Genomic DNA, 14,282 nt, shown 5'->3' with positions numbered 1-14,282 from the left:
TGCTTCTCACCATGGCAGCCCTGACAGGAGTGAACACTGTCTGGTTCCATCATCTTCATACAGGGGAACAGTTTAATGATTGTGTGGCAGGGCCATCATGTTAAGTAAATTCAGAACAGATCTGGCAGCACTACAATGAACATCAGTGATGCACCACCAACAGCCATGTTTATTTTGTCATAAACTGTGACTTGATGGTCTGCCATAAACCCTTTCTACTGCTTCCTTCAAGCCAGAAGATCATCCCCTGTGGAATGACCAGTATAGAAACACATACCTTTCCTCCCTGGAATCTGCCTATGCTTCTTGCTGGCTTTGTAAAGCAACTAACATTATCAAAGACCATTCCCACTCCAGTCACTCTCTCTCGTCACCATTCCACCAGGCAGAAGATACAAAAGTTTGAAAGCACACACCACCATGCTCAGGGATGGATCTATCTCCCACTCTGATAAGAATCTTTTGCAGACCCCTTGATGGACTTTCAAACTGACAATGTATGTCATCATGGTCTTTACAGCTTATTGTCTACCTGTATTACACTTCTCTGTAATGCTGTACTCTGCAATCTGTAAATGCTTTTCCCTTCCACAACTTCAATGTGTTTCGGTTTTGGAATCATCTGTATGGATGGTATGCAAAACAAAGCTTTTTACAGTATCTTAGTACCTGTGACAACAATAAGCAAAGTCCAATTCCAATGTACCAGGAGGGCAGCAGGAATATCTAAGCTTGTGATGCCATTTTGCTGAGGCTACAGCACAAGGGCACATCCAGGCCAAACAGAAAAAAGCAAAGATGTACTGTGAAGGGCTACATAAACAACAGATCAGCTCAAAACTCCGTAATCCTACAATATCTAGTCATAACTGTGATGAACAAATCAATAGTTAACAGGAAGAGAAGGTTCTAAGGGTATTTACATCCTCAACAGGTTGTCCTCAGCACAATGCCTTGGGCACAACCATCTTTGTCTACATGATAAATTCAGAAGTATTAATATTTGCTAATAACTGTACAATGTTCATTTCTACTTAGAACTACTCAGAAAAAGAAGCAGCTGATGCTTACAAACAATTATTTCAATATTGCATTAACATTAACTAACAAAACATTTAAAAACTGTATTTTACTTTTGTACAGGTGGACCATGTGGACAAATATGCTCCCAAAATAGTTTATCTTCAGTGTCCTTCAAATGTTAAAGTGCTTAAAAATGGCCGGTATGGAATTTATATTTCCGTTCGAGATTTGAAAGCATCAGATATTGATAGCAAGGACGAGGAGCTTGTTTTTCATATTTTACGTGGCCCACACTTTGGTTACTTGGAAAACATCACAACTGGTACAGTAAGCAAATTATATGTCAGTTTTCATCCACATTATATTTTTAGTCATGGCTTTAACATTTACAATGACATCATTGTTTTTATCATATTGAATCAGTATATTGATTTGTATTTTTTTGGCAACGACTGCTTGGTTTCTTTTTAATAACATTGTGTAATCGGTTTTGACAGCTAATGATGAGCTAGATGCTAAGAGTCATAACATAGTTTCACTGCTGTCACTCTTTCCTCTCAGGAAACAAGGTCCATGACAAGTAACAGCACATGTGCTTAGAATGGTGTCTGTTCAAAAGTGCTGTCTTTCAGATGACACATCTGTATGCTATATGAACATTCAAGATCTTTCTGTAATATATAAAATGGAGACTGCAGTGCAGAAAACTATTATAATGGGGTGCTTAATAGCTTGGAAAATGTACCATTATGTATTCTGTAACTAATGACTGGCTCCATCTCATTAATTTGCTATTTCAGAATAATTTGAACAAATAAACATCTTTCTGTCTCTGCTTTCTTTTTTTTTAAATTTTTGTTCAATGGTTTATATTTCAAACTTTGGAACTCTTTCCTTTCCATAAAATTTCTCCACTGTTCTGCAGTTAATTTTTAATTTTTTTCTTTTCAGATGTGTAATTCAGGTAAAATTACATTGATCAATGATTGCTAGGTTCCCGGAAATGAGAATAGGTTGTGTAACCTTGAATTTCTGCTATCATTGTGGTTGTTAAAAGTTTTTTTTCAATTGACTGAGTAAAATTCGGGATTTTAACTGAATAAAGGTGAAGAAACTTTCAGGTGTTATTTATGTAGGAAATTTTAAGGGCGATAGTTCATTCACCATTGCCATTTACCTTCCTCTGTGATACAGGCTAACTGCCAGTCATAATTAAGCTTTATAAAATGCCATAATATATACCAGATGTTATAAACATTGCAGGCACAAAGTACCAATAGTGAATGTTGAATCAACTCTCAAAGACAGCAATCAAATGGATTGCTTTGTCCTGTTGAGTGTTTGGTTTCTTTACTGTTATTGGTCTGCACTCATCCTGAAGTCCAGTGAGCATGCGATCGTGCTCCAGACTTAAACCTGATAAATAAAATCGGAATTTACTGACTAAGTTTGCACATTTAGCTACCAGGTTGATGTGCTGATTAGATCAGGATTATAGTCAATGATGTTTTGGATTGTAGATTACCCCAAGTGACATTGAAGGTAGGTGTAGAGTCCAAAGATGTTGATTTCATTTTTAATGAGAGAAAGGACAAGCAAGTTAAACATTTGCTAGTAGATTATCCTTCAGGTCTCATTTGATTCCAACCAATTCAGAAATGCTCTCAGCACCATACCTCAAAGAATGAAGGAAAATGAATATATTTGTACTTCTCAAAGGCCAATGAGTGAGCAGTTGCCCAAAACTACTGAATAATTTGTATGTAATAAGTGTAATTACTCCAATAGATGACAATTTCTTATAGATTTACAGTATATTATTCATTCAGTTAAAAACACAGTAATAACTGAACAATAGATGTCTTGCTTCAATATTAGTTAAATTCTGTAAACAACTTCTTTCTCACATTCCATTTACTTAACTCCTAGTCACTACTGACCCTTTAACCCATAAACAAATTCTCAAACAGCCCACTTGATCAGCTTTTTCATGTCATCTTCTCACAACTGTCATTGGGCAGGATGTACAGAAACCTCACACCAATCTTTTCAAGAACAGCTGCTTCTCTTCAACCATTTGGTTCTTGAACCAACCTGTACAACAACTCTTCATCACGACTTCAGTATAGCAACACGACTGTTTGAAAACTTTGCTCTACAATGGGCCAATGATGTAGCTCTAATTGTGTACTTTCTTGTAAAAATTGTGTATATTTTATGTTTATGTTTTACAACTTCTTCTGAATGCTGTGTATGTGATGCCATGTGCTTGTGATGTACGTACTTGCAAGCATAATTTTCATTGCACAAGTGACAATGCTTATTATCAATGTTCATGTACTTGTGCATACGACAATAAACATGAATTTAGATTTCACTTTGATTGGCTCCTCATCTACTGTGGAGAGATACTGTCCATCCACTCAGCACCATGAGTTTCTGTCACTTTGCCCCTGTCCCACCCCATTGAGAGTTTACTTACTTTCACAGCTGGCACGTGGCCAAGTGGTTAAGGCTTTGAGCTAGCGATCTGAAAGTCGTTAGTTCGAGCCTCAGCCGAGGCAGCGTGTGTGTCCTTGAGCAAGGCACTTAACCACACTCTGCTCCTGCATGTTTATAGCCCAGTGGCAGAGGTTGGTACAGTATATACAAGATAAGGCATTTAGCTCTCTATATTTCACTCAGCATTCTTAACCCCACTATACCCACCTCTGTACATCTCACTGTAGTTTCTTGCACCCTTTCCTTCCCATTTCACTCTACCATTGCTTCTCTGAACTTATTCCTCTCCATAATCTCTTCACTTGATTTACTTTATTCAACACTTCCCATTATAGTTTCCCTTGCCACTGCTTTCCACATTGTGGGTTTATCTTCTTCTGCACTCCCTGCAGCTGAGATTTATTGAACTGCTAACTGCAGAAGGGATCTCACTCTAGGCAACTGGCATATGTCAATAAATGACCATTTCTGAGCCTGTGATTAATTTTAGTGAGCCTCACTTGAAACTGCAGGATTCATAATTTTGCTATTGCTTCTTAAGCTAAAGCACTGACTTTGTTGATGTTCTCATGTATTTCATCTTTTTTGTGATTTGTTACTTGTTAGGAGGATTCATTTCTGACAATTTCACACAGCAAGACCTGAACAGCAAGAACATCATTTACATCATCACACCCTCCTCAGAAGTAACATCAGACAGTCTGGAATTCCTTGTTTCAGATCCTACAGGAAATTCAGCTGCCCCTCAAATGTAAGATGCTTGTATAACATGTTGTGGCTCTACTTTAGACACGGCAAATCTCCTAGGGCACAGCCACAGTTTCAGAGGGATGTCCCCTTAAAACTGAGATGAGGAGAAATTTCTTTGTTCAGAGAGTAATGAATCTGTAGAATCTTTTGCCACAGAGGGCTGTGGAGGACAAGTTATTGGGTGTACTTATGGCAGAGATTGATAATTTCTGGTTGAAAAGAAGGTAAGGGCTAAAGGGAGAAAGCAATGGAATGTGGTTGTAAAATAAAACAGCCATAATTAAATGGTGAAACAGACTCGGTGGGCTGAGTGGCGAATTCTACTCATACGTCTTGTGATCTTACGGTCTTACCATTACTTATATGCTATCCCATCTATCCTTTTGGGTCAACTGTTGCTTGGGTCATTCCTTCTCAGGTCTCCACATTGCTCATTGACAATTAATTGAAGTGCAGAGGACTAGTATTTTTTTTAAGAAACTGATATATTTCAGAATAATGATTTTTATATTTTTTTTACCAATACCTTTTACACAGTATAAATTCAGATTCAGTTTATTGTCATTTAGAAACCACAAATGCAATGCAGTTAAAAAATGAGACAGTGTTCCCCCAGAATGATATCACAAAAGCATATGACAAAACAGACTACACCAGAAAATCCACATAACGTTTGGCAATCCCCAATCCAGAGTCCGGAGAGGCTGCTGCATATTAATATAGCGCTACCGTCTTAGCGTGTTCCCCGGAAAGGAACTCCAAACCCACCAGACAAAAACAAGACCAAAAACTAAAGCTACAAGACCTGCACAAAACCACATAATTACAACATACAGTTACAACAGTGCAAACAATAGCATAATTGATTAAAAAAAAACAGACCATGGGCACAGTAAAAATAGTCCAAAGTTGTTAAAGGACTATAAGTTCAAAAGAAATGCCTCCTTTAGCCAGTTAGAACACAATAGAGAACAGTATAGCTCAGGAACAATAGACAATAGGTGCAGAAGTAGACCATTCGGCCCTTCGACCCTGCACCGCCATTTTGAGATCATGGCTGATCATCTACTATCAATACCCGGTTCCTGCCTTGTCCCCATATCCCTTGAATCCCCTATCCATAAGATACCTATCTAGCTCCTTCTTGAAAGCATCCAGAGAATTGGCCTTCACTACCTTCTGAGGCAGTGCATTCCAGACCCCCACAACTCTCTGGGAGAAGAAGTTTTTCCTTAACTCTGTCCTAAATGACCTACCCCTTATTCTCAAACCATGCCCTCTGGTACTGGACTCTCCCAGCATCTGGAACATATTTCCTGCCTCTATCTTGTCCAATCCCTTAATAATCTTATATGTTTCAATCAGATCCCCTCTCAATCTCCTTGCTTCCAGCGTGTACAAGCCCAGTCTCTCTAACCTTTCTGCCTAAGACAGTCCAGACATCCCAGGAATTAACCTCGTGAATCTACGCTGCACTTCTCTACAGTCAGGATGTCCTTCCTTAACCCTGGAGACAAAATTTGTACACAATACTCCAGGTGTGGTCTCACCATGGCTCTGTACAAATGCAAGAGGATTTCCTTGCTCTTGTACTCAATTCCCTTTGTAATAAAGACCAACAATCCATTAGCCTTCTTCACTGCCTGCTGCACTTGCTCATTCACCTTCAGTGACTGATGAACAAGGACTCCGAGATCTCTTTGTATTTCTCCCTTACCCAACTCTACACCATTCAGATAATAATCTGCCTTCCTGTTCTTACTCCCAAAGTGGGTAACCTCACACTTATTCACATCAAACGCCATCTGCCAAGTATCTGCCCACTCACCCAGCCTATCCAAATCACCCTGAATTCTCCTAACATCCTCATCACATGTCACAGTGCCACCCAGCTTAGTATCATCAGCAAATTTGCTGATGTTATTTTTTATGCCTTCATCCAAATCATTAACGTAAACGGTAAACAGCTGTGGTCCCAATACCGAGCCCTGTGGGACCCCACTAGTCACCACCTGCCATTCCGAGAAACACCCATTCACCACTACCCTTTGCTTTCTATCTGCCAACCAGTTTTCTATCCATGTCAATGCCTTCCCCCTGATGCCCTGAGCTTTGATTTTACCCACTAATCTTCGATGTGGAACCTTATCAAATGCCTTCTGAAGATCGAGGTACTGGATCGAAAATCGAAAATCGAGATCCACTGGATCTCCCCCATCTAACTTCCTGGTTACATCCTCGAAAAACTCCAAAGTGGGTAACCTCACACTTATTCACATTAAATGCCATCTGCCAAGTATCTCCCCACTCACCCAGCCTATCCAAGTCACCCTGAATTCTCCTAACATCCTTGGTAAATCCATGCTGGCTCAGCCCAATCCTATCACTGCTATCTAGATGTACCACTATTTCATCCTTAGTAATGGACTTTAGCATCTTTCCCACCACTGACGTCAGGTTGACAGGTCGATAGTTCTCTGTTTTCTCCCTCCCTCCTTTCTTAAAAAGTGGGATAACATTAGCCATTCTCCAATCCTCAGGAACTAATCCTGAATCTAAGGAACATTGGAAAATGATTACCAATGCATCTGCAATTTCCAGGGCCACCTCCTTTAGTACCCTAGGATGCAGACCATCTGGACCTGGGATTTGTCAGCCTTCAGTCCCATCAGTCTTCGCATCACCGTTTCCTTCCAAATGTCAATCTGTTTCATTTCCTCTGTTACCCTATGTCCTTGGCCCATCCATACATCTGGGAGATTGCTTGTGTCTTCCTTAGTGAAAACAGATCTAAAGTACTCATTAAATTCTTCTGCCATTTCTCTGTTTCCCATAATAATTTCACCCAATTCATTCTTCAAGGGCCTAACATTGTTCTTAACTATCTTCTTTCTCTTCACATACCTAAAAAAGATTTTGCTATCTTCCTTTATATTTCTGGCTAGCTTGCGTTCGTACCTCATTTTTTCTCCCCGTATTGTCTTTTTAGTTAAGTTCTGTTGTTCTTTAAAAACTTCCCAAATCATCTGTCCTCCCACTCACCTTAGCTCTATTATATTTCCTTTTTTTTAATGCTATGCAATCTCTGACTTCCTTTGTCAACCACTGTGGCCCCTTTCCCCCCTTTGAATCCTTCCTTCTCTGGGGGATGAACTGATTTTGCACCTTGTGCATTATTCCCAAGAATACCTGCCATTGCTGTTCCACTGTCTTTTCTACTAGGTTATCCATCCAGTCAACTTTGGCCAACTCCTCCCTCATGGCTCCATAGTTTCCCCTGTTCATCTGCAACACTGACACCTCCGAGCTGCCCTTATCCTTCTCAAATTGCAGATAAAAGCTTATCATATTGTGATCACTACCTCCTAATGGCTCCTTTACTGTGAGATCGCTTATCAAATCCTGTTCATTACATAACACTAAATCCAGAATAGTCTTGTCCCTGGTCAACTCTTGTACAAGCTGTTCCAAGAATGCATCCCTTGGGCACTCTACAAACTCCCTATCTTGTGGTCCAGCACCAACCTGATTCTCTCAGTTCACCTGCATGTTGAAATCCCCCATAACTACTGCGACATTACCTTTGCCACATGCCAATGTTAACTCCCTATTCAACTTGCACCCAATATCCATGCTACTGTTTGGTGGCCTGTAGACAACACCCATTTGGGTCCTTTTGCCCTTACTGTTCCTTCAGGCCACAATATCTGCACCAAACATGATACACACAAAATGCTGAAGTAAGCCAAGCAGCATCTATGGAAAAGAGTAAACAGTCAACATTTTGGCCTGAGACCCTTCATCAGGACTAGCCAATTTAGGTAGTTCTCTTCTGCCTGCACATGATCCATAACACCACCCCCGATGCATTTTGATCTGAGGAAAAGATTTTTTAGCTCCATGTCAACAGTAGATGAACATGTTGAGGTGTTTAGCAGTCATCAAAGTACTTTGCTTTGTAAAACAAACTCTTTCTTAACCCACATGATACCAGTTATGGTGTGCAGACAACCAACCCAGTAAAATAAAACAAGAAATTAAAAATTATCTGTGGATGCCAGAAATCTGACAAAAAACTGAAAAAGCTGGAAAGTATCAAAAAATCAGGCAGGATCTGTGGAAGAAGAAACAGTCAGCAGTTCAGTTTGAAGACCCTTCGTTAGAACCTACTGAAATGCTACTAATCTAGATATTTCTGACTGTTCAATCTCTTCTTCCTTTCACATGAAGTATCAACCTAACCCAAATTCCAAAATGCTTGTTAACTCTCTTTGTCGCCCATAAATCCCTCCACAAATGAATGATATTGAAATGGTTCACTCAGTAACATGCCTTCTTATGAAAGGATTTTTGTTAGGATTCTTCTTTTCATTTTTAACTCCATTCTGGTTTGTGCTGTAGAGCCAGCTTTCGATGAGCACCACCCACCTGGTTGAAATTAGATTATTCGCAGGAGCCTGCAATCTTGCAGTTCATTTTACAAATGTCTCCACAAGTATAATGTGGATTGACAGTGACCATCTCCTGTCAATGAGAAAGGGACAATGTGTGATCAGTTGGTCCTAGAGTCATAGAACACTACAGCACGGAGTGATACTTGTGTAAAAGACAGATCGATTTAGTGAACTCAAATCTGGTGTCGATATATATTAAACCATTAATGCATCAAGCATGACTTTAGGAGAAAATTCTTCACCCAAAGAATAGCTAGAATGTAGGAATCTTGGTCTTTATATAGATGGGTTTTCAAGACTATTCACCAAGCTTCATTGTCATTGTTCGAAAGGTGAGTTTTTAAAAAGTTTTAATTTCCAGCTGCTTGGGTGAAACATGAACCATTTTAGCTACTAAACCACCATTCCTGGCAAATATCGAAATAATTGGAGCTTTTGTCTTCTGCTAATTTTATCAACCTCTGAGCATAAAAGGACCAATATTCTCTGCTAATTTAATCAGTCAGTGGATGTTTTGCTCGCTCTGTTCTAATCATTCTCACATTACCTTTTCTCGACTCTCCTTTCCACTTTTGTCAACCAAATCCTGCTTTCCCACGTCTCAGCATTGTCTGTATGACCCAAAACACCCTCCTGGTCACCTTCTATTTGCCTCATTCCTTTTCCAGTCTATACATTCATTTAGAAGCAAATAATTAAAGTGATGAGAATTGTAGAATATTGTCTTAAAACTGAATTGCTATTCTGCATTGCTCACATTTGAGAATGTGTAATTTTTCACCATTGTATTTTAACCTGATTAATTCCCATTTTCATCGTTGTATTCAATACTGAGAACAAGATTTTTTAAATATCTAAATAATTAAGTATATATTATTCTGATAATTAATAAAGATATACATATGTTTCAGGCTTGAATTCAAATGGTCTCGTACAGAAATGCTTGTCTCAGAATACCAGGTGTGTGAGGATGCTGGTGTATTTTCTGTGAAGGTGTTGAGAACAGGATACTTGACAGAATCTTCGTTTGTTGGAATAAAGGTAATGCTTTCTCTGAACCTGTGCTCTCTCACTTTCAGGGACAGTTATAGTAATGCCTGTCTGAGCATAACCTGGAAATCCTCCAGATCTAAAATTGCCTCCGCAAATTATGCAAATTACTTTAGTTCTGGACATGCGGGAATAACGTTCACATCACTGTAAAGATAGAGTTCCAGTCTCCTGAGATGTATGTGCTCACTCAACCAGGAGTCTGGGCCTCAGACCTTTGATTACATGCATGATCAGCCGATTTATGAGTTTGTGATCTTAAGTTTCCCTTCCCCCATATGGTAATCAGCATTCTTTCTATGTAACCCTGCTCTTTGGGATTTGCCTTTCTCCTCTATTGCTGAGGCTGAGTTTCTAGTTTCTTACTTCTTGCAAGTGGCAACCTTCTTTATCCACGTTCTTGTGCTAGAAGTCCTTCTCTTCTACAACTGTGGCCATCTCTTATAAGCTTTGATCTCCGGGCACCCTCTTCCAGTGGCTTTTGCTTTCCCTCCAAACCCAAACTTCAAAACTCTTCCCTCCTGCAATCAGCAGCCTCCACATATACAAAACACAAAGTACACTGCAGATGCTGTGGTCAAATCAACAGGTACATACAAGCTGGATGAACTCAGCAGTTTGGGCAGCATCCGTGGACTGCTCCTTTCCACGGATGCTGCCCGACCTGCTGAGTTCATCCAGCTTGTTTGTTCATGTTGATTCCACACATACAAAAGTCTCTGCACCCATTCTAATGTTTAAAAGACATGTCGACAGGCACATGGATAAGAAAGGTGCAGATGTTTAGAAGGATCTGAGCCAAATGTTAATGCAGGAAAGCACGTTGGTTAGCATGGACAAATTGGGCTGAAGGGCCTTTATCCTATTTTAAAACTCCGTAACTCCCTCTGGCAACCTATCTCACCCAAAGACCCAATCCTTCACTCCCACTCCCCTTCAAACAATGATTTCAATACCATGCCCAGTTTCGAGCTCCATTTTCATTAGTGTCCTTGTTTTCCTGCCAGTGACCCTGTTGCCTCACCCTTGACCTTCTCCTTCTTGTGTTGATCTCCAGTTCTTTCCTTCCTCACATTTGTGGTCCGCAGACCTTTTTTTAAAGGTTGCTGCCTAGAGATAGACAGTCCAATCAACTTTCAGGGTAAGGTGTATTTTGCCACTAAATTCATATGGATCATTGCTTTTACACTGCCAACCCTTCTCCAGCCTTTCTGTCTAAGTAGCAAGAGTAGAATGGTGGATTCTACCTCAGATGTTTTCATTTATATGTAGGTTATCTAGCTGATTTTGTGATGAATTTTCATAATTCTGTTTTCATCCATCTTGTGATCTTTATTCTCCATTATCATAGCTGCCAGGTGACCTTCATTACACTGTAGGCAGTCACTCCGTTATCATTATTTTAGATGTAATTATTCTTTCTTACGGTTCTGTTAATGTTTCCAAAATTTCCCATTTTTCATCAGTCTATCTTCTGTTTAGGTTAATAGCATCACAGCTGCTATTGGAAAGGATTTTACTCCCAATTCTGCCAACCTAATCCAATTGGATCCAGGTACATTGTAATTATTAAAGATAAAGTATATGTTTTCTATAATCTATGTGTTTTTATGCCTGGCTGTATTGAGAATGAAGTGTACCAAGATGACAAGCAGTTGTTCAGAATGAGTCCAGATGAAGATTCTCAACAAGAGATTTTGCAAATGCTGGAAATCAAGGACAACATACACACAAAATGCTGGAGGAAGTCCTCAGCATTTTGAGTGTGTTGCCTCCAAATATGCTGCCTGAACCATTATGTCCCACCAGCATTTTGTTCATGATTCCTGATGTCTGTAGGAGGGAATGTGAGTGTACATCAATATTGACTCGTGGTTTTTGTGCATGTTGATGAGGAGGAAGGGTTTCACCAGACAGAGTCTTAAATGTTGCACTGAAAATTACATGATCTGTTGAGGCAAACAAATAACATTAAGTTGTAGTTTTTTAGTTTGTAGATACAAATGACAGGTTATGCTGGAATCTAGAGCAACAAGCTATTTGCTAGAGGAACTCAATGAGTAAAGCAGAATCTGTGTGATGGAAGGCAGTGATGATGTTTTGGGTTGAAATCCTGCATCGGGACTCAGAGTGGAGGGGAGAGAAGGGGAGTCCTGAGAAACCACTCTGAGGCAATTGTGGACTGAGGAGGGGTGTAAGATGACAAGTATAGAATGCCAGGTAGCAGGAGTGAAGCTGAAAGACTGTGGTAGCTGAATGATAGATGGAAGCAGATAAATAAAGAGAGAGAGGAAAAACAAATGGTGTGAAGTTGGGGGAGAGGTTGAGTGAGAAGATAGAAGACAGCGGCTGGAGGAGAAAAGCAGGACCACAATGTGCAACCAAAGCTTTAATTTTAGTAAGTAAAGATGTGAGAATGGGATCTATCAAGGGAGAGGGGAAGGGCAGCTGGAATCAGATAGAGAGGCAATGAGCCTGTATGTGAAGTGGATGAATAGAACCAAGAGAAGAGAGAGAAAAATGGGTGAATAGAGGCTGAGGATGTGTGGGAATGTGGTTATATTGGGAAAACCAGAGGAGGATCAGAAGGAGAGGGGGATGAAAATGAGTTTGATGTTGGGCGGGGGGTCTGTTCTCTAAAGCTCAATATTCATGTTATTGGGTGGTAGACTATCCAGGTGGACTATAAATCGTTGTTTCTCCAGTAGGCATTGGACTTCATCCTGGCATCAGAAAAGGCCCAGGATGGTCAGTGTGGGAATGGGGAGTGGAGCAGAAATGGTCTGCGGCTGCACCCACTCATAGAAAAAGACACAAAAAGGCCCTTCAGCCCATCTAGTCAATGTACAATCATTTAAACTACCTACTGCCATTGACTTGCACCGGGGCCATAACCCTCCATAACCCTACTATCCATCTCTTAAACATTGAAATGGAGCTCGCATGCATCACTTGCACTGGCACCTCATTCCAGGCACTCATGACCCTCCGAATGAAGAAGTTTCCCCTTAAACTTTTCAGCTTTCACCATTAACCCATAACCTTTAGTTGTAGTCACACCCAACCTCAGTGGAGAAAGGCTGCTTGCACTTACCCTATCTGCACCCCTCATCATTTTGTATATCTCTATCAAATCTCCTCTCAATCTTCCACATTCCAAGGAAGAAAGTGCTAACCTATTCAATCTTTCCTTATAACTCAAGTCCTCCAGATCCAACAACATCTGTGTAAATTTTCTCTGTACACTTTCAACCTTGTTTTTATCTTTCTTGTAGGTGGATGACCAAAGCAGCACACAACACTCCAAATTAGGTCTCGCCAATGTTTGATACAACTTCAACATAACATCCCATCTCCTGTAGTCAATACATTGATTTCAGAAAGCCAGTGTGCCTAAAGGTGCCACTTTTAATGAATTATGGACCCGTATTCATAGAGTCATTTGTTCTAATGCACTTTCACTAGGATATTAGTCCGATTCCAGTTCTCCTTTGTACAGGTCCCAATTTCCCAGGAAGAAAGCCCAATGATACAAAATTCTTATGTCCTCCCTTCTACACCAATGCTTTGGCCAAGTGTTAAACTGTGTGATCCTCCTATTTCTGATCTCACGAGCACATGGCATGGATAGCATTCCTGAGATCACAACACTGGAGGTCCTGTCCTTTAACATGGAACTTAACTCCCTGAATTCACCTTGCAGGACCTCAACACTCTTCCTACCTACGTCATTGATATGGACCATGATCTCTGGCTGCTCAGCTTCCCACTTACAAATGTGAAGACTCAATCCTAGACGTCATGTTCTCTGGCACCCAGGAGGCAACATACCATCAAAGATTCTCACTCTCGTCCACAGAACCACATTTCTGCTCCCCTAACAAATGAATCCGTGATCAGCGCAGCTGACCTCTTCTCCACCAACCCCCCCACTCCACCCTTCCCCTCTGAGTCACAAAGCTAGACTCAGTGACAAAGTCCTGATCTCTGTGACTTTTCGCTGCTAGGTCAACCTCCCCTCCAACCACTCCCTCCCAAACAGTATCAAACATGGTATACCTGTTGTTCAGAGGGATGGCCACAGGAATACTCTACACGATCTGTTTTACCCCTTTCCCCTTCCAGACTTTCACACAGTGGTAGTTGTTACTTTTCTACAGCAACATTTCATCTAGATTCCTGAGGATGGGTCCATAACAGATCCTCTGAAATAGTGAACTGAGGAGTGTAAAGTTACTGACCATCTCCAGCTCTGATCCTCCGATGAGTTCTGGCTCATGGACCCCTGGTTTCCCTCTCCTGAAATCTATAATCGATCCTTAACATTGACATTGAGTGAGAGGTTGTTGCTATTACACCATTCAGCGAAATTTTTAATCACCCTCCTGTAAGATTCATCCCACAGCAGGGGTGTCATCAGCTAACTTGAATATGGTGTTGGAGCTGTACTTCATTGCTGTTGTGCTCCTGTGCTGATGGAAATTGTGGAGATGTTTTTGCCAA

The 14,282-nt window shown here is 40.5% G+C and overlaps 1 protein-coding gene across 5 annotated transcripts in view; it reads left to right on the top strand.

The window, feature by feature from the left end:
• Positions 1 to 14,282, top strand: part of frem1a (Fras1 related extracellular matrix 1a) — a 189,282-nt gene that overhangs the window by 151,880 nt on the left and 23,120 nt on the right. For 4 of the 5 annotated variants that reach the window (XM_059974686.1, XM_059974685.1, XM_059974688.1 and 1 more), the window contains 4 exons: positions 1,144 to 1,345; positions 4,132 to 4,276; positions 9,641 to 9,770; positions 11,262 to 11,334. In XM_059974686.1, the coding sequence (XP_059830669.1) occupies positions 1,144 to 1,345; positions 4,132 to 4,276; positions 9,641 to 9,770; positions 11,262 to 11,334 (550 nt within the window). Of the gene's footprint in view, positions 1 to 1,143; positions 1,351 to 4,131; positions 4,277 to 9,640; positions 9,771 to 11,261; positions 11,335 to 14,282 lie in introns of those variants that run through there. The other variant, XR_009513126.1, reaches the window with a different exon arrangement.

The sequence above is a fragment of the Hypanus sabinus genome, chromosome 7 (genome assembly GCF_030144855.1).
Source record: "Hypanus sabinus isolate sHypSab1 chromosome 7, sHypSab1.hap1, whole genome shotgun sequence".
NCBI classification, from domain to species: Eukaryota; Metazoa; Chordata; class Chondrichthyes; order Myliobatiformes; family Dasyatidae; genus Hypanus; species Hypanus sabinus.
This window is presented reverse-complemented; position numbering and strand designations above follow the sequence as displayed.